Raw genomic sequence first — 24,453 nt, 5'->3', positions numbered from 1 at the left:
ACTGCCACCCTGGCTGAGATCAGCAATTTCTGCAATTTAATCTATGATGTTGTGGCGTGTATGGCTTTTGTTACACTCTGGCTAAGTTTGCCAACTGTGCCACGGGGGAAGTTTCTGAAACATCCTTTTTATTTGATCCTCACCTCCAATTGCAATTGGGATGATTATCCTGTCCTTTTAAACTGGGCAGTAGAGTTTAGGGGTGGCCACGCAGTAATTGTAAAATTCAAAAAACAGATGGAAAATAATTAGTTTTTTTCAAACCTTGCAACCACAAGATGCATCTCCATCACACACACACAAACTGACCCAATTTTGCATGTGCGAACACAAAACCTGTTCGTCCTCTCCTTCCTTGGCCTTCGATTGGATCCTCCTTACAATTCAACCAAGATCATGAACTTGCTGTCTGGGAAATTGTGGCCTCGGACCAGGATGTTACCACCACAGATTGACGATCAAAGCATCACTCAGCAGGAACTGCACTTTAAATATATGTATTCATCAATTGCATGATTATCTATCCTCACCCGTATATTTTAATTAGTGAGGGTGGACCAGTTGTTGCAACTAACGGATAGGCAATTGTTTTATGGCAATTTAGATCTTGTAACCTATCCGGTTTGTAATTCATAACTGCTATGTGCTTTTAAATGTATGTTTCTTTTTTAGGTGAGCCTGAACATGGGCCAAATGTCGATTGCCTCAGTGTCTCTCCTAAGGAACGATTAGGTACATTGTTTAGCCTTTGCATTGCTTTATTGTTTGAGTGCATTATGGTACATAACTGGTGTAGATTCATAGATCTGTATATTTTTTAAAGTAACAGAATAACTAATGTTAAATATGTATTTGAAATATTTAAAAATATTTTTATGGGAAGTCTGACATGTGTAATATTCTAAAATGCACACATGTATTAGACTTCCATAGATTCTTTATGACTCTAAAAGTGGAAGGTTCCTTAATGACATCAGTGCCATGACTGGGTCTTGCCGAGGGTTTCCAGTACAATTTGTAGGATTCTGTAGAATTCTTTCTCCACATAAGCCAGGCATTTTGGGATGGATGTGCTGAGTTCATATGAGCTGGAGAATGTGTGTGCGCGTGCGTGTCTCAATTTTGACTCAGGACCTTTACCCCCCAAGACTAAAACTAAAATTATTTCAAGCACTACAATAATAAGAACATAAGAAATAGGAGCAGCATTTGGCCCCTCGAGCCTGCTCCACCATTTAATAAGATCATGGCTGATCTGCTCTTGGGCTCAGCTCCACTTCCCTGCCTGCAAATATACTGGTCAGTAGTGTACAATATTTACAACAGCTATTAGAAATTGATATTCAACTACCAGTTTATATTTTTCTCAATCCATCATTAATTGACAAATCATTTTGGGGGGAAAAAAAGCCTCCAGGGAGGCTAAAATAAAAATATGGAAAAACAAAACTACATTTCTGATTATAACAAGAATGGGATAAATTTCCCTATTTAGTCTTCTGCCATAGAGCTTCATGCCCCAGAAAATTGGGCGGGCACTTCATACAATTTCCTGTCAGTTTATTTTTGTGAACTGAACATCACGGGCAGCGCATGCCTGAACTCTTGATTTTCAGCTTTGTGCTGTGAGTGCTAAAGATGAAAATGTACCCTAATATGACAAAAATTTGGGAACAAAACACTAGACTAAAAGTGGGACTAAATTTCTTAGTATATTATAAAAACATGCGATGTAGAGACAGACAAAAAAAATTGTTTCCAGGATTAAAACATAACTGCTAGAAAGGTTACCAGCTTTGATCTAATGAACATTGAATATTGCTGAAAATCTTTGCATCACTCGTGGATTGAAGCTGATAAAAGATAATTGGTTGTTTAAAATCGGGATTTTTTTTTTTCTCAAAAGATTACAGAAATTTTAGAAAAGCATGTATAAAGGCAGGTGCTTGTGCTGAATTTTACTGTGATTTTTTTTCAAGTTAAATTTTATATTGCATTTTAATGTGTAATTTGAAGATTTTAAATTCTGAAAAATGCTGTAATGTAGCGTATATGGAAAATAGTAAGGTAAAGAAATGTTTTGGGCTGTTACTCAGAAATTCTCATTTGTTTTTCCCTATTTTAGCTGACTCAATGAGTTTAGTTTCTGCAGGAGTCACACCTAACAAAGGTGACTGTTCAGGTGTTTGTGATCTACCATTGGCTGCTTCGATTTTCTGAGCCAAAGTGTACAGATGGACTTGGGCACAATTCCACGAATTGGGAGAGAACTGCTATTTAACACCACAAAGATTTAAAGCACTAAATGAACTTGTTTGCAGTGTGTTTGCTAGTTTAAAAAAAATAAAGCTTTTGGGTCAACTGATTATTTTATCACTTTCCAGCTTGCATTTTGTTCCTGTTCTAATCATTTCAACTATCACTTATATAGTTTATTTATCCAGGTGAATCAAACAATCCCTTTCTATTTCACTAACTTCCACATTCCTTCTCTCATTTTCCCCATCTCTTTCTTCCCTCCACTTCTCTTTCATTCTTTCTGTCTTCTGTTCCCTTTTCTTGCTCTCGTTCGCCCTTTCTCTCTCTCTCTGTCTGTCTGTCTGTCTGTTCTTTAAGTTGGCAAAATTAGCAGACAAAAGCTTTCATATCACATTCCTTGATTTGTAACACGTGATTTAACCCCATGCTTCTGTCCTCTACAATAGCACAAAGTGAAACATGCAGTATTCATCTGCAAATGTCACTAACAATAATTCTACTCTTTTCTCTGCTTGTCTGTGTCTCCTCAATGTTGAATAACCATTTCAGTGTATGCTTTATAGAATCATAGAAGTTTACAGCATGGAAGGAGGCTATTTCGGCCCATTGTGTCCGTGCCGGCCAACAAGAGGCTTTCCAGCTTTAGGTTGGCACTTCACGTGCACATCCAAGTACTTTTTAAATATAGTGAGGGTTTCTGCCTCTACCACCTTTTCAGGCAGTGAGTTCTAGACCCCCACACCCCTCTGGGTGAAGACATTTCCCCTCAAATCCCCTCTAAACCTTCTACCAATTACTTTAAATTTATGCCCCCTGGTTGTTGACCCCTCTGCTAAGGAAAATAGGTCCTTTCTATGCACTATATCTAGGCCTCACATAATTTTATATACCTCAATCAGGTCTCCCCTCAGCCTCCTATGTTACAAGAAAAACAAATCCAATCTGTCCTCATAGCTGAGAATCTCCACTCCCGGCAACATTTTCGTAAATCTCCTCTATATCCTCTCCATTGCAATCACGTCCTTCCTGTAATGTGGTGACCAGAACTGCACGCAGCATTCCAGCTGTGGCCTAAGTGTTTGATACAGTTCAAGCATAACCCCCCTATTCTTGTATTCTATGCCTCTGCTAATAAAGGCAAGCATTCCGTATGCCTTCTTAACTACCTGGCCTACTTTCAAGGATCTGTGGACATGCACTCCAAGGCCCCTTTGTTCCTCTACACTTCTCAATGTCCTACCATTTAATGTGTACAGGTATTACCTTTCCTTGTTAGCCCTTCCCAAATGCATTATCTCACACATCTCTGGATTAAATTCAATTTGCCACTGTTCTGCCCACCTGACCAGTTGATTGATATCTTCCTGCAGTCCGCAGCTTTCTTCTTCATTATCAACCGCACAGCTGATTTTAGTATCATCTGCAAACTTCTTAATCATACCCCCTATATTCAGTCTAGATCATTGATGTATATCACAAAAAGCAAGGGACCCAGTACTAAGCCCTGCGGAACCCCCACTAAATACAGTCTTCCGGTCACAAAAACACTCATCAACCATTACCCTTTGCTTCCTGCCTCTGAGCCAATTTTGGGTCCAACTTGCCACTTTGCCCTGGATCCCATGGGCTTTTACTTTCGTGACCCGTCTGCCACGTGGGACCTTATCAAAAGCTTTGCTAAAATCCATATACATTACATCATACGCACTGCCCTCATCGATCCTCCTGGTTACCTCCTCGAAAAATTCAATCAAGTTAGTCAGACACGACCTTCCCTTAACAAATCCGCACTGACCGTCCTTGATTAATCCATGTCTTTCTAAGTGAAGATTCATCCTGTCCTTCAGGATTTTTTCCAATAATTTTCCCACCACTAAGGTTAGGCTGACTGGCCGGTAATTACTCGGTCTATCCCTTTCTCCCTTCTTAAATAAAGGTACAACATTCTCTGGCACCACACCTGAAGCCAGAGAGGATTGGAACATGATGGTCAAAGCCTCTGCTATTTCCTCTTTTGCTTCGCTTAACAGCCTGGGATACATTTCATCCAGGCCTGGGGAGTTATCCATTTTTAAAGCTGCTAAACCCCTAATATCTCCTCTCTCACTATTTATTTCATCTAATATTTCACACTTTAATGTTTGTAATTAATTTCTCTGGATCAATACTGAAGCAAAGCATCATTCATTTGCATGGCATAACAAAAGGTGCGGGAAAGGGTATTCATGTGAGCTCTGCTTCCGTTATAAGCTGGCTTTCTCTTGAAAAGTGGCTGGAAAGGGTTAATTTATTCATTTGTATCATTGCCCATTCTATCTTCCCACAAAACTAACTGGTGAAATGCTTATTTTAATTTTTACCTGTAGTAATTTGCATCTCTTAATTTTCATAGCTATGAGCACTGTTCTTTTCTCATTGTGCTATTATTGCTTGTGCAATAAGCTTGTACAGAAAACAAAATACTTTTATGAAGTCAATTTTATAGTATAGTTTAATGGTAATATAGGCCTGTAAATCTGTAATTCGGACACTATCTTGAGCATTGTAATACAGTAAAGTTGCTATTGCATGGAAATGCATTTTGGAATTGTATAACTTACGATAAAAGATCAATTTCAATATATTCGGCATAATATGTTTCCTGTGTTTTCTTGAAGTGATTTCGGAGTAGGGAAATATATTAATTCCTAATTTGGATTTGTTGACAGAAGTCAAGTCCTCGATCATAACAAAAAAGAAGCCTTCTGCAGCAAAGAAAATGGTGTGTATTTTGAGTTATTTCTATTGCACAATTTTAGCTTTGAATTGAAGATCTTGTGTGCTTTTGTGATTGATAGAGCATTTTTATTGTGTCTTAATTGGAATCCTGTGTTTTCTTCCTCTTTCTCACAAAGCCTTACTAGCTGTGGTTAAACTCGACCACAGATGCACTTAACAGCAAAAATCACATGTTACCAATCACAAACTGAGAACCCTGGTTCATTTCCGGTATCCTCTTCCATATCCTGGATTGAAGTGGCACACTTCAGACATGTCAAAGTATTACAGAAATTAAGAAAATCAGTCATTTAATGCTGGGACTTGGATCTGAGAATTTACAACCATCTGCCAATCAGCAAGTTTTCATCATCTACAGCATTTGATCTCTAATTGACCTCAGGTTGTCTGTTTACAGGAATTGGACTCTGGTTAACTACACCTGAATAGCAGAATAATACAGTACATGGTATCACACTCATTATTAAAAAATAGTTTATCATCCAATGACTCATGAGTAATACCAATGCTTGTGTGAAATAAGCCCATTGTTATCTTTGTAATACTCCTAATTCAAAACATTTATGAGAGCCAACTCAATGTAAAGAAAGAAAAAGTTCATTGCGACAGGTTTAATTGTATGAGGTGCTATTGGAGCAATTTATAAAATAAGTTAATTGTACTTTCTTGTTTTTAAACAGCTAGGTGCTAAGAAGACTGGTTTAGGGGCACAAAAAGTGACTAGCCGCAGCTTCAATGAAATTGATAAACAGGCTCAGGCTGCAGATCGAATAAAAGAACAAGAAGAGTTGAGCAACAAGAAAAAGTTCGAGAAGGAAGAATCCGTGTATGTAAAATTAGAATTTCCTTTTCAAGTGCAATTTCTATATCAATATGAATTACTCACCAACAAGTTTAACAGTAAAATTGATTTTACTATTGCACAGAGCAGTGAAGGTTCAAATGCTGATTATCCAACAACTCAGTCACACACTGATTTGATCATATAGTTGGTTCAGTGCTCCTTAAGAGCTACTAAATGTTTTTAGTGTCCTTTGTGCTCTGGAGTACAGTATTTATGAGTCACTGTATCCTTGTGCATTGTCATAACTAGGGATTACTGGATATTATGCCAAGTAGGGATTTTTGGTTTAAATGACTGTTTCTGATATAGAAACATAGAAAATAGGTGCAGGAGTAGGCCATTCAACCCTTCAAGCCTGCACCACCATTCAATAAGATCATGGCTGATCATTCCCTCAGTACCCTTTTCCTGCTTTCTCTCCATACCCCTTGATCCCCTTAGCCGTAAGGGCCATAAATAACTCCCTCTTGAATATATCCAACGAACTGGCATTAACAAATCTCTGCGGCAGGGAATTCCACAGGTTAACAACTCTGAGTGAAGAACTTTCTCCTCATCTCAGTCCTAAATGGCCTACCCCTTATCCTAAGACTGTGTCCCCTGGTTCTGGACTTCCCAACATCGGGAACATTCTACCCGCATCTAACCTGTCCCGTCCTGTCGGAATCTTGTATGTTTCTATGAGATCCCCTCTCATCCTTTTAAACTCCAATGTATAAAGGCCCAGTTGATCCAGTCTCTCCTCATATATCAGTCCAGCCATCCTGGGAATCAGTCTGGTGAACCTTCGCTGCACTCCCTCAATAGCAAGAACGTCCTTTATCAGATAAGGAGACCAAAACTGAACACAATATTCCAGGTGAGGCCTCACCAAGGCCATGTACAACTGCAGTAAGACCTTCCTGCTCCTATACTCAAATCCCCTAGCTATCAAGACCAACATACCATTTGCCTTCTTCACCACCAGCTTTCAATGACTGATGAACCATGACACCCAGGTCTTGTTGCACCTCCCCTTTTCCTAATCTGCCGCCATTCAGATAATATTCTGTCTTTGCGTTTTTGCCCCCAAAGTGGATAACCTCACATTTATCCACATTATACTGCATCTGCCACGCATTTGCCCACTCACCTAACCTGTCCAAGTCACCCTGCAGCCTCTTAGCACGTCCCCCTCACAGCTCACACCGCCACCCAGTTTAGTGTCATCTGCAAACTTGCAGATATTACACTCAATTCCTTCATCTAAATCATTGATGTATATTGTAAAGTGCTGGGGTCCCAGCACTGAGCCCTGCGGCACTCCACTAGTAACTTCCTGCCATTGTGAAAAGGACCCGTTTATCCCGACTCTCTGCTTCCTGTCTGCCAGCCAGTTCTCTATCCACGTCAGTATACCTTGTGCTTTGATTTTGCATACCAATCTCTTGTGTGGGACATTATCAAAAGCCTTTTGAAAGTCCAAATACACCACATCCACTGGTTCTCCCTTGTCCACTCTACTAGTTACATCCTCAAAAAATTCCAGAAGATTTGTCAAGCATGATTTCCCCTTCATAAATCCATGCTGACTTGGACCGATCCTGTCACTGCTTTCCAAATGCGCTACTATTTCATCCTTAATAATTGATTCCAACATTTTCCCCACTACTGATGTCAGGCTGACCGGTCTATAATTACCTGCTTTCTCTCTCCCTCCCTTTTTAAACAGTGGTGTTACATTAGCTACCCTTCAGTCCATAGGAACTGATCCAGAGTCGATAGACTGTTGGAAAATGATCACCAATGCATTCACTATTTTTAGGGCCACTTCCTTAAATACTCTGGGATGCAGACTATCCGGCCCCAGGGATTTATCGGCCTTCAATCCCATCAATTTCCCTAACACAATTTCCCGCCTAATAAGGATTTCCTTCAGTTCCTCCTTCTCATTAGACCCTCGGTCCCCTAGTACCTCCGGAAGGTTATTCGTGTCTTCCTTCGTGAAGACAGAACCAAAGTCTTTGTTCAGTTGGTCTGCCATTTCTTTGTTCCCCATTATAAATTCACCTGAATCCGACTGCAAGGGACCTACGTTTGTCTTCACTAATCTTTTTCTCTTCACATATCTATAGAAGCTTTTGCAGTCAGTTTTTATGTTCCCGGCAAGCTTCTTCTCGTACTCTATTTTCCCCCTCTTAATTAAACCCTTTGTCCTCCTCTGCTGAATTCTACATTTCTCCCAGTCCTCAGGTTTGCTGCTTTTTCTTGCCAATTTATATGCCTCTTCCTTGGATTTAACACTATCCTTAATTTCCCTTGTTAGCCACGGTTGAGTTACCTTCCCCGTTTTATTTTTACTCCAGACAGGGATGTACAATTGCTGAAGTTCATCCATGTGATCTTTAAATGTTTGCCATTGCCTATCCACCGTCAACCCTTTAAGTATCATTTGCCAGTCTATTCTAGCCAGTTCACGTCTCAAACCGTTGAAGTTACCTTTCCTTAAGTTCAGGACCCTAGTTTCTGAATTAACTGTGTCACTCGCCATCTTAATAAAGAATTCTACCATGTTATGGTCACTCTTTCCCAAGGGGCTTCGCACAATAAAATTGCTAATTAGTCCTTTCTCAGTACACATCACCCAGTCCAGGATGGCCAGCTCCCTAGTTGGTTCCTTGACATATTGGTCTAGAAAACCATCCCTTATACATCCAGGAAATCCTCCTCCACCGCATTGCTACCAGTTTGGTTAGCCCAATCAATATGTAGATTAAAGTCACCCATGATAACTGCTGTACCTTTATTGCATGCATCCCTAATTTCTTCTTTGATGCTATCCCCAACCTCTTTACTACTGTTTGGTGGTCTGTACACAACTCCCACTAGCGATTTATGACCTTTGGTATTCCGTAGCTCCACCCATACCGATTCCACAACATCCAAGCTCATGTCCTTTCTTACTATTGCATTAATTTCCTCTTTAACCAGCAATACCACCCCACCTCCTTTTCCTTTCTGTCTATCCTTCCTAAATGTTGAATACCCCTAGATGTTGAATTCCCAGCCTTGGTCACCCTGGAGCCATGTCTCCATGATGCCAATTACATCATAACCGTTAACTGCTATCTGCGCAGTTAATTCGTCCACCTTATTCCGAATACTCCTCGCATTGAGGCACAGAGCCTTCAGGCTTGTCTTTCTAACACACTTTGCCCCTTTAGAATTTTGCTGTAATGTGGCCCTTTTTGCTTTTTGCCTTGGGTTTCTCTGCCCTCCACTTTTATTTTTCTTCTTTCTATCTTTTGCTTCTACGCCCATTGTACTTCCCTCTGTCTCCCTGCATAGGTTCACATCTCCCTGCCATATTAGTTTAACTCCTCCCCAACAGCATAAGCAAACACTCCCCCTAGGACATTGGTTCCGGTCCTGCCCAGGTGCAGACCATTCGGTTTGTACTAGTCCCACCTCCCCCAGAACCGGTTCCAATGTCCCAGGAATTTGAATCCCTCCCTTCTGCATCACTCCTCAAGCCACGTATTCACCTGAGCTATCCTGCGATTCCTACTCTGACTAGCATATGAACTTGAATTTGTACAGGTTAATTCTGTCTCCATGATGGAGAGGTAGACTGGTGCCATTAAGACCAAGTATTGCTATGTTAATGGAATCACTTGAAATTTGTATCCATAATAATCTATGGCAATAGGTAATTTATCATCTCATTTCAAGCACTTCTAGTGTGCACTCTCACAGGGGATGGTGGATTAATCTGTGTTCCTGCATACATAACAAGGTGTTATCTGGTAGGAATTCACTTGTGAGGGTAGTACTGAGTTAGTTGGTGGCCCTATAGGCCAATCCCTGGACAGGGAGAGAGAGGACAAACCACCAACTTCCTATCAACGTAGAGTACAAAAGAATGAAGACCCCATGCATAATGTCTGCTGAGAGAGATGGGTTAGGCCTAAGCCAGTCTATGTAGAAAAGAGAGCCGGCCAACTCCAGTCACTGTGGTCTCTTGCAACGTGGGGATAAGAGAGGAATTTCCCAGAACTTTGACCTCGGGAGCATCCAATTTTTATTCCTTTCCCAGGAGATTGCATGGCTGGTTGAGGGGGGAATAGGGGCCATAATGTGCATAAGTTTCACCGTGGCAGTATGGAACATACGTGCTGGACCAGCTGGTCTTTTCCTGTACGTTGATTTTGTATGTTCATTGAACAAGCCTTAGTTTGACCAAAAAGAAGTGTTACTTAGCCCGTTAACTGTTATAGGGTGGCGAGGTTTATTGTTTTACAAGATGGTGAATGAGAAGCATGCCATAATGGTCAAAAATTGATAGTGGAGTAAATATGCTAACAAACAGTCTAAACTTACAATAAATGAATAGGGCTAAATGAATATTTAGGTCTTTTAGTTTACAAAAGCATTTGAATCTGAATTGAAAATTCAGAATATGAAAAATTACTGAACTCTCATCGAAATCTTACTCCTCTGTACTACAAATTCCTATTTTATTAGTATTAAGCATATAAAAATAACTGAAGGTCTATTTTAAAATAATAGCAGAACTGCATTGTGTCATGTTGAAAGAATGATGCGACAGGGCAGTAAAGTCAACAAACTGAAATAGTCCAGTCAAACATTCTTATTATGGAGGCATGACTCAGAGGAGTCCGAATGTAATTTGCTGACCAGTTTTCCAAATAAATTTTCAGCTACTTGAGCTTTTGTTTTACCTCGGTTGTATTTTAGTTTTATGTCAGAGTAGCGTGGTGTTTCACATTGCTTCCGGTGCATTTGTCGGTTTGATATTTTAGCAGTGTTTGGTGGCACTTGGGTCACCATGAGAAAAGGTGGTCCTTCTGTCCCGTATTTGGAAGTGTTAACAACACCAAATTAATCCCACAGCTCTGCTGTTTCCATATAATTCTGTAATTACTTTCAGCATCAAATATTTATCTTTCTTCCCTTAAAATATGTGGCAAAGTATTCCGTGCTCCAACAACTCAATTTTCTCCTGAACCCTATCCTCACTCTCTTTCTAACCATTTTAATTCAGTGACCCCTTTCACTAACACTCCAACTGGATAAGTCCCCAATCCCCCTATCGAAACTCTTCATAATTTTAATAAAAACCTCCATTAAGCCTTCTTAGCCTTTTCTGTTGCAGTGAAAATGGTCAAAAATTGATAGTCCCGGTGTCTCGAATCTCCTCAATACTATGGTTTCTGACCCCGAGGAAATCATGCGTTTAAAAATTAGTTTTAGGAGCAATTTCTCAAAGTAAGGTATAGTGAATCTCGAAGGTGATCAATTCTTATATGCTGAGAAACTAAAGGGCCAAACCTCATAATGCTAGACACCACCAAGGTTTAAAAGTGGTACAGGGTTACAGACAGTGTCAGTTAAGAAGTAAAAAAACATTTGCATAAACATTGATGGATATCTAGATGAATTGCAAAGTGGTAATCTAGTTGAGGTATTCGGTTGGTGTACATAAACCGTGCGAAGTACCAGATTTAATATTGGTAACTTGCACCTCTGAGATTGGATTACCATTGTTAATTCAATAAAGGTGTCCATAATTTTTTTTATTTGTTCCAGGGATGTTGGCGTTGTTAGCAAAGCTAGCCTTTATTGCCCATCCCTAATTGCCCTTGAGATTACATTATTGTGTATAATGTAATATTGAGGTGAGTGTTCCCATCAGTGTGGTGCCATGCTTCTGTTGCTGTTTTGTAGGTGCTGTGTGATGTAACGCCTGAAGGAATATCAACGTTTTGAAAAGAACCAGCGTGTTTCCAGCTTATTTGTTTTTGCACAGTGAATTGTAGGAAAATTCACCAGCATCTGCATCTGTTGCAAAGTTTAAGCAGTCAAAACCAGTTACTGATCTTCTGTTACATAATGTAATGTAAATAGCACAGTAAAATTGGTGGTCTAGCATGTGAAAGGGTACCACTCACCTGGTTACTCCAAGTGATCGTTCAAATATAAAGGTTGAAACCGAAGCATTATCCAGTAACTCACCTGTAGAGGTTCACAGACATGAACCTAATTCCTCCCTATCTTGGGCACAGACATTGTGGGTGACTGTGACACTGTGTATTAGTTTATATCATTAAAGTATACTCCTGTAGTGGTCTGTTAAATATGACTGGCCCGTGGATTAATTAAAGTTGATAGCAAGTAGCACTGAATATATTCATACTGTCTATGGGCGTATTTTCTTTGATATGGGGCTAGGAACAAAGTAACAACCCCACAAAGCTTAGAGAGAACAATATGTCTCCGAATACAAGCAGTTCTTCATTTAAAATTTTAGGGCTGAAATTTTCTGGGGTCCATGCGGGCACGATCAGAGGCGGGTCAGGTGGGAAATTTGAAATAAGTTGGAACGGGTCGGGAACCTGCCGTCATCCCACCCCCACGCGTCTTTCCCTCTGGCACGTTTACCGGTGCAGCAGCAACCTGAACAGCAGAGGTGGACGACCGAATTGAAATCATTATCAGCTTGTTATCGGACCCTTAAGAAGCGCCTTTGTTAGCCTACCTTTCAAATTTCCCTGCATTACCATGGGATTCATGCAGCTCGGCAACCACGTCTGTCAACCTGAGATGGGAGTTGAATGGCCATTGATCCAGCTGATTAGTTGACAGCATAAAATATACTGTAAAAGCTCCCACCTCACAGCGGATCAATTTCCTCAAGCAGAAGCTGTTGCCGATTGCATTCCCAGCACAGATTTAGCTTTCTACAGGTTGCCAAGTGTTTCCAACAAAGTCGCCGTCCAGTCTCACCTCATTGGTAGAAACTATCACAATATTGACAGATTGCTTCTGTCATCTCTACTTAACCTGCCATCTATTCCATCAGCATGGGTGCCGTTTGTACTGGGCCGTAATTTGTGGCCCCTACAAGCACGTACAAGGTGCGCATGCGCCCGTATGGGCTGCGCGAGTTCCAGGTTTAGGCATGTGCAAAAACCCAGAACTTGCGATCTGTCAAGAATTTTTTTGACAGATCCAACGCATCCCCGAGAAAAGGGCATCCGCAGGCGGAAAGTTGGACTATTTGCCCAGCGCATGCCCATGAAATTTTTACGCCTGGTAAAAGCAGGCGTAAGGGCTACTTTTACCAGCGTAAGAGTTTTAAAAAAATAGAAAAATAAAATTTTATTAATTTATACATTTAAAAACCTGTGAAATAAGAAGTTTATTTTTAGCCCCTTTACAGCAGGTAAATTAATTTTTTGTTTAATTAAATGCCTTTTTAATTCATTATAAATATGTGATGCTTTTTTAAAATTTGAAGTGTAGGTGAATTTTGGGAGGTATTCCCATTCATATTTATGGGATTTCCGTTCATATGGAATCCCTATGAGTATGAAGGGGATTCCCTTCTGTCATTTGTTGGGCCAGCTCATGTGATCCCAAGGGTGCTTGCAAACTGTGCACCCCGAGATTCCCGCATGTACCCGGAGAGCCCCAGAACTGTGACTCCATACCTCCCGGACCATTTATTTGCGCATCGGAGGCAATTCCTGTGGGAAGCCTCTGACTGTAAATTCAGGGCCAATATCTCATCTTGGTCCTCAATCGTATCACAATGAGCCCCAACACTAGCAGCACCAACAACAACATTAACCTTCTCCTCAACCACCCAATGCTGCACAGGACAGAGGGCATCAGCACACGGCAGCACCACGCCAGATGCGATACTCCCAACACTGGGTACACAGGCAAAGGAGGAGTGTCCTCAACATGACTGAGCAGCAGTGCCAAAAGAGGCTGCGGCTATCCCACCAGGTCTTCGCAGACATTTGCAAATTGCTGGAGGAAGACCTATAGCCCAGAGGAGCAGGTGGACATGCTTTACCAGTGGCTGTAAATGTCACCAGTGCCCTCAACTTCCTCCCTCCAGGGATCTGCAGCAGACATTTGCGACATCTTGCAGTCGTCTGCCTACAGATGCATCACACGATCACCGATGCCCTCTTTGACAAGTCAACCAATGATATCAATTTGCCACTGATGAAGCCAGTGGTACTGAGCGGGTGCTCAGCTTTGCCACTCTGGCTGGCTTCCCACGGGTGCAGGGCATCATCGACTGCACACATGTGGCCATCAGGGCACGCCATCATCACCCAGGATTGTTTGCCAACTGCAAGGGCTTCCACTCCCTCAATGTGCAGCTGGTCTACAATCATAAGAAGATCATCCTGCACGTGTGTGCCAAATTCCCTGCTAGCTGTCATGACCCTTTCGTCCTTCGTCAGTTCACCATCCCTCGGCTCCTCCAAACAGACTTTCCGGCTGGCTGCTTGGAGACACAGGCTATCCACTGAAGACGTGGCTCATGACACCCTTGAGGTCAAGTACTGAGGTCGAGGAGAGATATAATGAAAGCCACATTTCCACCAGATGTGTCATGGAGCAGACAATAGTCATGCTGAAAATGCATTTCAGATGCCTTGACAGATCTGGAGGAGCCCTTCAGTGTACACCAGCCAGGGTACCCAGAATGGTTTTGATCTGCTGCACTTAGCACAACATCACGCAGCAGCGAGGATTAGCACTGCATGAGGAGCAAAGCACTGATTGCACAGTCTCTCGAGAGCAGAAGGAAGAGCTGGAGGAATCGGGGGGGGGGGGGCCAGATCCCACTAGCACCTGTGCACATTGCTGCCTGGGAGGCCAGGGATGGTCTCATCATAACCAGCTTAACGCATCATAGGCCGTCCCTCAGAGTCGAGGATGACTTGCTTCCACTCTAAAAGTGAGTTCTCAGGTGAATGTGGAGTCCAATGCGGGACCTACAGTCTCTGTCACAGGTGGGGCAGACAACGGTTGAAGGAAAGGGTGGTCGGGAAGCCTATGTTGATGCACGCTCCTTCCGCTGTCTACGCTTGACTTCTGCTTGTTCTTGGTGATGGGACTCGAGGTGCTCAGCGCCCTCCTGGATGCTCTTCTTCCACTTTGGGCGGTCTTGAGCCAGGGATTCCCAGGAGTCGGTGGGGATGTTGCACTTTGTCAAAGAGGCTTTGAAGGTGTCCTTTTAAGCGTTTCTTCTGCCCACCTGGGGCTCATTTGCCATGTCGAAGCTCCACGTAGAGCGCTTGCTTTGGAAGTATTGTGTCTGGCATGCGGACGATGTGGCCCATCCAATGGAGCTGATCGAGCGTGGTCACTACTTTGATGTTGGGGATGTTGGCCTGAGTGAAAACACTGACGTTGGTGCGTCTATCCTGCTAGTGGATTTGCAGGATCTTGCGGAGGCAGCGCTGGTGGTACTTCTCCAGCGCTTTGAGGTGTCTGCTGTATATAGTCCACGTCTCTGAGTCGTATAGGAGGGTGGGTTTCACTACTGCTTTGTAGACCATGAGCGTGATGCTGGGTTTAAGGTCCTGGTCTTCAAACACTCTCTTCCTCAGGCGACCGAAGGCTGCGCTGGTGCACTAAAGGCGGTGTTGGACCTCAGCGTCAATGTCTGCTCGGTGCTTGACAGTAGGCTCCCGAGGTATGGAAAAATGGTGCACTTTGTCTAAGGCCTCGTCGTGGATTTTAATCATCGGGTGGCAGTGCTGTGTGGCTTGTTCAGGTTGATGGAGGACCTTTGTCTTACGGATGTTTTGCATAAGGCCCATGCTCTCGTACACCTCGGTGAAGGTGTTGACGATGGCTTGGAGTTCGGCCTCCGAGTGTAATAGACGCAAGCGTCTGCATATTGTAGTCTGCGTACTGCGTCTACCGAGGGGTACAACGGACATGATCTTCACCGTGTGACAACTACAAGAGAAAGGCAGGAAACAGCAAATGGCCGCCTTTGACCTCACAAAGGCCCTCGACACTGTCAACCGTGAGGGATTATGGAGCGTCCTCCTCCATTTCGGCTGCCCTCAAAAGTTTGTCACCATCCTCCGCCTGCTCCAGGATGACATGCCAAGCCTTGATCCTGACCAATGAATCCAGCACAGACCGAATCCACGTCCGGACTGAGGTCAAGCAGGGCTGCGTCATCGCACCAACGCTCTTTTCGATTTTCCTTGCTGCAATGCTACATCGCGCCCTCCGCACGCTCCCCACCGAAGTGGAGCTAAATTAGAGAACAGATGGGAATCTGTTCAACCTCCGCCGCCTCCAGGCCAGATGCAAGGTTGTCCCATCCTCTGTCTTAACGTAGTACACCCATATGGCTGCCACATGTGCATCAGATTGGCATCACCCCACAGCAACACCATAAAGCATCCCTACAATGACCAAGCCGTTCTTTTCACACTGACCACCATTGCTGGAGGTACCGTTATGTCTCGCAACTCACTAAGCCACTTCCAAAGGTGCACACACATTTGTCCAAGACCGGAACATGATGAAAATAAAGATATTTATGTTTGACAGCACATTAACGGAAACATAAACATTGAATAAAAACACCCAATTGGCTACCCTTGTGAATCTACTTCTGTGTCATCTTTCTCTTGGACGTGCTTTTACAAAGTGCTACCCCTGTGGCTTCAGCAGAGGTAGAGGCAGCCTGCTCCCTTCCCTGCTGCGACTGTTTCGACACTCTTGGCAGATGTCCTCTGGGTTTTGGAGCCTCTGAGGGCCCGCCAAAGTCTGCTCCTCCTGCGACTGTGTAGGGGCAGACTCGGCCATTGCTGTCTGATGTGGCATCTGGGGCTCTTACCGAGGGAATGGCCATGGGGGAGAAGTGAGAGTGCTTTGAGAGGAGCCCCCACTTCCATGTCCCCTCTCACTGTCATCCCTCTAATGGGCTACCCGCACTTTCCTGCTAGCAAGGAGCTGGAGAGCACCTTGCTGCACATTAGTGGGGCCATGAGGACCCACTTCTATGCTGACAACCCTCCTAAAGACGAGGTCTATGAACCTCTGCCATCTATCCTCCATAGATAGCCATCTATTCTCTAAAGATACCATGTGCTCCTGTGAGTGGTTAATTAACTGCTCCAGGTAGGTGGCCATCCTATCCATGGAAGAGCTTACATCGCCTGCTCATGTTGTGGACTCCTCCATTCTCTGCACATCGCGCTCGCAAAACTTGTGAAAGCCTCCAGCACTTCTTCCTGCATCTCCAGGATTGCCTTCTTTCTGGATGGCCCCCGAGGTCCAGCGTCTGCATGCAGCGGAGCAGAGCTGGGAGCGTCCTGCGCCCTCTGGCTGTACCGGTCTCCACCATCTGCTCTTGTTCACTTGTGAATTGTGAGACACCAGGTGACAACACTACTCTTATCTCGCCTTCCACCCAGGTGTGCATATCTGCACTGGTGCTGGGTGCGCTAATGTCTGCTTGTGGTGCGCCCTTAGAGCTGGAGGTTTCTCCGAGGGATCGTCTTCCTCTTCCTCCTGGACAGTGGGAGGGTGCTCTTGAAAGTAAAGAGATGAGTTAAATATGTCATGAAGAATGGGTACAGATACCATTATGTATATGATGACCATTCAGTGGCTGCTGACATCAGTCCCCATGTGAGTGACTGATGTATGCCATGTAGCTGTATGATATGTAATTCTGTCACCAGGTTGCTGAAATGTCCCCCTTTCTTTGCCTCCCACCTCCAGCTGCTCGGCGACTCTAGGTACTTCTAAGGCAGCCTCCTCTGCTGTTGTAATGGTGACAAATGATGGAGGGTCACCTCTGGTTGTCTCCCTCTTATTGTGGGCTCTCTTTTGCTGAAAGGAGGGAAAGAAGCGAAGGTTGAATGAGCGTGATGGAATGAGTGTAAGGAATGGATGTGTTAGATCTTTAGAGGGTGACTATGAGGGAGTGTCATGCCAATGCCAAGTGACTTCCTTGTGTGTTGTTAGTTGGTATGATTGGATTAGGATGAGGGTGAGTGTGAGGTGTGGCTAGTCAGATGGAGATATGATAATGTAGAAAGAGAGAGAGGGATGGGTGTACGTGCAAAGTATGTTAGTGAGAATAAGGATGTGCATGAGTATGGTAGGGAAGGCAAAGTGATGGGGATGTGATGAGAGGCACAGCAGGATAAAGTTGAGTGTGGCTTTGCACTCATCTTTCCTGATCTAATGAGATTATTGTAATGTTTCCGGCACTGCACCCAGGTTATCCTGGCAACATCCCTGATGTTAACCTCCTCTGCAATTTGGAGCCAGGCTTTTGTTGTCACCTGGGGCGGTCCCTTCCACCCATTCGAAGGGAAGAGGACCTCCCTGCGTGCTCTGACTCCCTCCACAAGCGTATGGAGGGAGTCATCGGAGAACTTGAGTGCAGCCCTCTGCCTCTGTGCAGTCATCTGTGGAACTGTTTGCAGCAGTTGTTTGTCCAGTGTTCTGCTTGCACACTCCAGCAAATGCAATGTGGCCATGGCTCCTTTTAAATACCCTGCTGAAAACGAGTCATTGATGACATCATCAGACCCGCACCATTTAATAGGGTAACACACAAGATGGGCTTAAGAGGCCCCATTAGTGCAAATTCGAATTCTGGAGCAGGATGGAAGTAACAACGGGGTCACGAGTGTCCGCCCCATACCCGCCCAGGTAAAGAAAGTTCCATCCCATGTGTTGTATCAGAGGTTATGCCTGACTGGAGACTGTCTGAGACAGTTTCAGTACTTGTTTCAAAGAAGCGAGGTAACCAAGCCATCTGTTAATTCAATTAGATTTTTGAACATTCTCTGGTTTTCTGAGACTACGTAGTTTGCATGTAGTATTCATTTCCTCATTCTAAAATTCAGCCTAATTGTGGATTTTGTTGATGTATTGAAATAGATTCTCACGTATTGGTTAAGTGCTTGTTCAAAGTGGAGAACGTAAGCAAAGAAATGTTCTGTTACAGAGTTTCATCTCTTCGGCTTGCATACCAAGACCTGGAAATACAAAGAAAGAGGGAAGATGAGAAGATGAAGAAACTGGAAGGCAAAAAGAAGGAACAAGCAGAAAGACTGGGCATGGGCTTCAGCAGCAGAGCGTAAGTACCTTAAACTACAACACTGCTTATTTGGGAGAAGGGAGGTAAAGGGTAGCGAAGTGGAAAGAACATTTAAATTAAATGGCACAGTAAGCTGGTACTGCACTACTGAACGATGGAGCTTGAACTCGCATAGAAAACCCAGAACGTCTGATATTCTGCTAAGAGAAGGGCTTTTCTCATGGGGATGGAGGGAGTCATGGTGCAGGGGAAATTGAAGGGTGCATCATATTGGGTTACTTGCATGTGATTCGCAATGTATGACTCAAGAATGGCAGACACCTGATGGCATCACTTGCCTACCTTAGCCAATGGTACTTGAGATAGGCGAGAACTAAAATAGAGAGCAACGGGAATTTGTAAATAGAATCATAGAAGTTTACAGCACGGAAGGAGGCCTTTTCGGCCCAACGTGTCCATGCCGGCCAACAAGAGGCTATCCAGCCTAATCCCACTTTCCAGCTCTAGGTCCGTAACCCTGCAGGTTACAGCACTTCAAGTGCACATCCAAGTACTTTTTAAATGTGGTGAGGGTTTCTGCCTCCACCACCCTTTCAGGTAGTGAGTTCCAGACCCCCACAACCCTCTGCGTGAAAATATTTCCCCTCAAATCCCCTCTTAAACCTTCTACCAATTACTTTAAATTTATGCCCTCTGTTTGTTGACCCCTCTGCTAACAGAAATAGGCTCTTTCTATCCATTATATCTTGACCTTCATAATTTTATACATCTCAATGAGGTCTCACCTCAGCCTCCTCTGTTCCAAGGAAAACGAATCCAGCCTATCCAATCTGTCCTTATAGTTAAGATTCTCCACTCCCAGCAACATCCTCGTAAATCTCCTCTGTACCCTCTCCAATGCAATCCCGTCCTTCCTGTAATGCAGTGACAAGAACTGCACGAAGTACTCCAGCTGTGGCCTAACCAGTGTTTTATACAGTTCAAGCATAACCCCCCGCTCATATTCCAGAGTAACTATTTGTACTAAGTCTCCCTTCTGTGCATGCGTCTCCGGACGCATGTGCAGAAGCGAGAGTTAGGACAAATATCACCGTCTCCGCCCCCTCCATCGCAGTTCCTACTGACCCTTTTCTGTGCATGCGTCCGACACCATGTTTCCTCCACTGAGCAGCCGAACGCATCCGCCGAACCTCCCACAGTGCCGAGCCCCGAGCCTCCCACAGCGCCGAGCCCCGAGCCCCCCACAGCGCCGAGCCCCCCACAGCCCCGAGCCCCGAGCCTCCCACAGCGCCGAGCCCCGAGCCTCCCACAGCGCAGGGAGAGCAAGAAGGGGGGGGGGAGGCGGCGGGAGAGAAAGAGCTTGTGGGAGGGGGGGGGGGGGGGGGGAATGGCGGATAAGAGAGCTTGGGGGAGGGGTGGGGTTGGGGGGGGGAGAGAGAAAGCGCGAGCCTGGGGGGTGGGGGGAGAGAGCGTGGGGGAAAGAGAGAGAGCTTGAGGGGGATGTGGTAGGGGAGAGAGAGATTGGGTGGTGGGGGGAAGGTGGGAGAGAGAGAAAGAGAGCTTGGGGGGTGAGAGAGAGAGCCTGGGGTGGGCAGAGAGAGCAAGCTTGGGGGTGGGGGGAAAGAGAGAGAGCTTAGGGGGGTGGGGTGGGGGAGGGGGATGGTGGAGAGACATGGGGGGGTGGGGTGGTGGGTGGGGGGAGATCGGGAACTCAGAAAAGACAGATCACATTCTTCCAACCCCCTGGTGTGTGCAAGTTTGGTGCATGCGTTACAAGGGACATCGTTGGGCTGGATAAAATTCAGAAGTCACGACACTGTCATTATTCACTTCATACCCAATAAACCTGTTAACAATCCGCACACAATGCCCCATCTATGGGGGGGGGGGGGGGGTGGTAAGGGACGTCGGCTGTGGGAGGCAGCACATGTGCTGGGGTAAGGGTCTTCATCTGGTGGAGACAACACTTGTGCTGGTATAAGAGACTTCAGCTAGCGGAGGGATGCACTTGTGCTGGGGTAAGGGACTTCGGCTAGAACTTGGTGGCTCTTGGGGAGATCTATCCCCTGTGACTTCTGAAGTCAAAATGGATCGAATTACAAATTGGAAAGTCACTCTGAACTTGGACTGGGCGGTTCCAGTTACACATTCCAGAGGAACTTCAGGGTGTGGCTTATCCTCCAAGGGGACCAATCAGAAACGTCTGTCTTTCATTTAGTACAAATAGACGCAGCCCTTGTATTCTGTGCCTCGGCGAAGTATTCCATATGCCTTCTTAACCACCTTATCTATCTGGCCTGCTACCTTCAGGAATCTATGGACATGCACTCCCAAGATCCCTTTGTTCCTCTACACTGCTCAGTGTCCTGCTATTTAATGTGTATTCCCGTTTCTTGTTAGATCTCCCCAAATGCATTACCTCTCATTTCTCCAGATTAAATTCCGTTTGCCACTGTTCTGACCAGTTGATTGATATCTTCCTGTAGTCCACAGCTTTCTTCTTCATTATCAACCGCACAGCTGATTTTAGTATCATCTGCAAACTTCTTAATCATACCCCCTATAGGTCTAGATCATTGATGTATACCACAAAAAGCAAGTAACCTAATAATGAGCCCTGCAGAACCCCACTGGAAACATCCTTCCAGTCACAATAACACCCATCAATCATTACCCTTTGCTTCCTGCCTCTCAGCCAATTTTGGATCCAACTTGCCACTTTTTCCTGGATCCCATGGGCTTTTACTTTTGTGACCAGTCTGCCATGTGGGACCTTATCAAAAGCTTTGCTAAAATCCAAATGCACTACATCATATGCACTGCCCTCATCGACCCTCCTGGTTACCTCCTCGAAAAATTCAATTAAGTTAGTCAGACACTACCTTCTCTTAACAAATCCGTGCTGACTGTCTGATTAATCCGTGTCTTTCTAAGTGTAAACTTGTCCTGACCTTCAGGATTTTTTCCAATAATTTTCCCGCCACTGAGTTTAGGCTGACTGGCCTGTAATTACTCAGTCTATCCCTTTCTCCCTTCTTTAATTATTGCCTTGCTCCCAAGCACTCGAGTGTTTGGCCTTGCACATAACCTTATACTCACAATATCAAGAATACTATGGTCAGAGTTTCTATTCTATTTGATTTCTGTTAAAGTGAACCACTATCAATTTTTGATTAAATAAAACCCCCAAATCTCTTACAACAGCCATACAGCAACGTGCTGAGGACAACTGAGCTTAAAACAAATTGGGATTAATCTCCTCCCTCAGCCATTAAAAATAAACCCTCACTGCCACTAACATTAACTGACTTGAAACGCTATGTAGTACTGTTTTTCAGACATGATGGAAGATGCCTAAACTATAAAACATTTTGGTCTACTTACAAAGTAGCGCTCTGTTTGTTTTACCCAGCAGAGCTCCAATTTAACAACTCATACATCTTTAGGCAGTTAGTTTGCATTTAGTAATATAGTTCAAATGTCCCTTTTCATTGCACAGCTCAGATCTTCAGTGAGACTGACTTAGGTTAAGGGCATTTTAATAACTGCATTGCTTGTTTAAAAAAAGTGTAAAATAAAATTGGTGTGTTACTTGGTCTTATGAAACACAGCTTTTGAGTCATTTTACTCCACCAGATCCGAATTTGTCTTTTCGTGCTGTGTCCAGTTATCTATTTAAAAAAATGTTCGTTTGTATGCACTTATCTACATTTTCTTTACTTTGTTTTTGTCGCACACTTATGCCATCTTTATTCCATATACATTCTTATGTTCACATTTATAATGGAAACTGCCTCTGTAAATGTACCATGTTGTAATTACATTCTCCAGCTACTGGAGATTTGTAGTGTCTCACTTTTGAGCTCCTCAGCCTGTACTGCAAGGAAACTCTTATTCTTGAACCAACTTTATTTCTCTGTTTCCCAAATGAACCGAGAATTTTGCTGTTTATAAAAATAAGGACAGAGTGTATGCCTTTAAAATAGGAACTGAAGTACATCTGGTCACACTGCTCCAGTTGTCCCTGGCCCTCTAACCCCAGTTTAACTGAAGACTGTTCTTGGCTCCCTATGTGGAGCGCTGTAGGTGATTGCGTCGTATGTAGAAATGTTGTCAATATTCTAAACTATATGGGGAAGGGTTTCGTTGTAATATATTTTAATAATGTTGCGAAAGGTTTCGAGCCTGAGTCGTCTTTTTTTACATGTTGAAATTGCCTATCAATTCTTGTTGGTTAGGTACTGAATGCAACAAAGTAGAGCTCTGTGCTACCCTATAATGTTCTGCTTTTTCTCACTTTTATTCCTTGCAGTGGAGTTTCCCATTCTGTATTATCAGATATGAAAACTATAGAACAGGAGACACCCACTATTGCAAAATCTTCCAGGAGAAAGTATGATGAAGATGAAGAACCTGTATTTACTACTTCTCATTCCAGGTAAGTGAAGTGTCGTCTTATGTTTGATCCTGAAGAAAAGAGTGTTACAATATATTGCCTGGGGGAAAAAATACATGATGTGACCAAAAAGATAAAATTAAAAAGAATGTATTTGGGCAGTAACTGCTGCTGGTTATTTCCTCAGCAAAACATTGAAGGTTGCAACCCGAGTGATTACGATGCAAGAACCTGAAGTACAAATAAACTTTTTTAGCACGTTGTAAATCGTTGAATGGGTGCAAATGTTTTTCCTGAATAATTTTTTTATAGTTTTGTAAATTTTGTTCCCTTTGGAACATTTTAGTCACTGAATAAACAAATAGTCTATGGGTGTTACAAACCTGACTTTGGTTGAGAGCAGATAGGGAGGTGACGTGTTAGCTAATGCCATTCTGAGAGAGACCTGTCAACAGCATGGATCAATTCTTCCTCTAATTCTCCCTTCAGCCGAGAATTGCTCTTGTGCATGTCTTAGTAATGTATGGTTTCAGAGTGGCATTGATGCAAACTAGGAATCGGGTCACCCATCTACCTACCTTGTCTGCACACAGTGTGTGATGCAGGGACACACGAGAAGGGGGAAGAAAACAAAAGGACTTATGAAAGTCTTGCTGTTCAGAAAAGAAGTATTCAAAAGTCATTAACACTATCTTCAATCAGCAGGTCATTTGGGTTAATACTTTTATTTTCATGCATTCCTGATCCTGGCTGCCTGTACACCCTACCATTACGCCATCAACTTCAATCTCTCTTTTCTTGATGTCAATGTGATACCTGTTTGGTACATTAGTTAGAACTATGTCAGTTATCACTGGATTGTGATTACGATTGATGATGCCCTACTCTTTTGAAAAGAAAACTAAGTTATCCTAGTGCGCCATTGGACTCTGATTCAAATTCTAGCTGAGAGAATTGAACTCTGTTATCCTTGGTGGGAAGATTTTGCTGGATCCTGTTGTCTAATCTGTTGTAGCACTACACAGGAACAGGGAAATTAAAAGCAAGAGGTAATCTATCCCAGTCCATGAAGTGTGCATTGTCAAATAGTGGAATTGATAGCTGTGTGTAAGTAGTGACCTGCACCATTTTGCTGGACTTCCAACAATGTCTCTTGTTGCTGGTTGAGCTTACCTGTCGTCTAAATGTTATCTTGTGTTTTTATAGCATTTACAGCAGAAACTGCCACTCTATTCTAACAATCCAAATACGCTTGATCTGATCCGCTTCAGTGGCAAACTC

General features: G+C 43.6%; 1 protein-coding gene across 4 annotated transcripts in view; it reads left to right on the top strand.

Moving 5' to 3' along the window:
• Nucleotides 1–24,453, top strand: part of LOC139280786 (ADP-ribosylation factor GTPase-activating protein 3-like) — an 86,903-nt gene that overhangs the window by 41,169 nt on the left and 21,281 nt on the right. For 3 of the 4 annotated variants that reach the window (XM_070900478.1, XM_070900477.1, XM_070900480.1), the window contains exons 7-12: nucleotides 673–732; nucleotides 2,126–2,170; nucleotides 4,968–5,020; nucleotides 5,718–5,863; nucleotides 18,684–18,815; nucleotides 23,089–23,214. In XM_070900478.1, coding sequence (XP_070756579.1) covers nucleotides 673–732; nucleotides 2,126–2,170; nucleotides 4,968–5,020; nucleotides 5,718–5,863; nucleotides 18,684–18,815; nucleotides 23,089–23,214 — 562 coding nt within the window. The remainder of the gene's footprint in view (nucleotides 1–672; nucleotides 733–2,125; nucleotides 2,171–4,967; nucleotides 5,021–5,717; nucleotides 5,864–18,683; nucleotides 18,816–23,088; nucleotides 23,215–24,453) is intronic. The other variant, XM_070900479.1, reaches the window with a different exon arrangement.

This window comes from Pristiophorus japonicus, chromosome 15 (genome assembly GCF_044704955.1).
Source record: "Pristiophorus japonicus isolate sPriJap1 chromosome 15, sPriJap1.hap1, whole genome shotgun sequence".
Classification (NCBI taxonomy): Eukaryota; Metazoa; Chordata; class Chondrichthyes; family Pristiophoridae; genus Pristiophorus; species Pristiophorus japonicus.
This window is presented reverse-complemented; position numbering and strand designations above follow the sequence as displayed.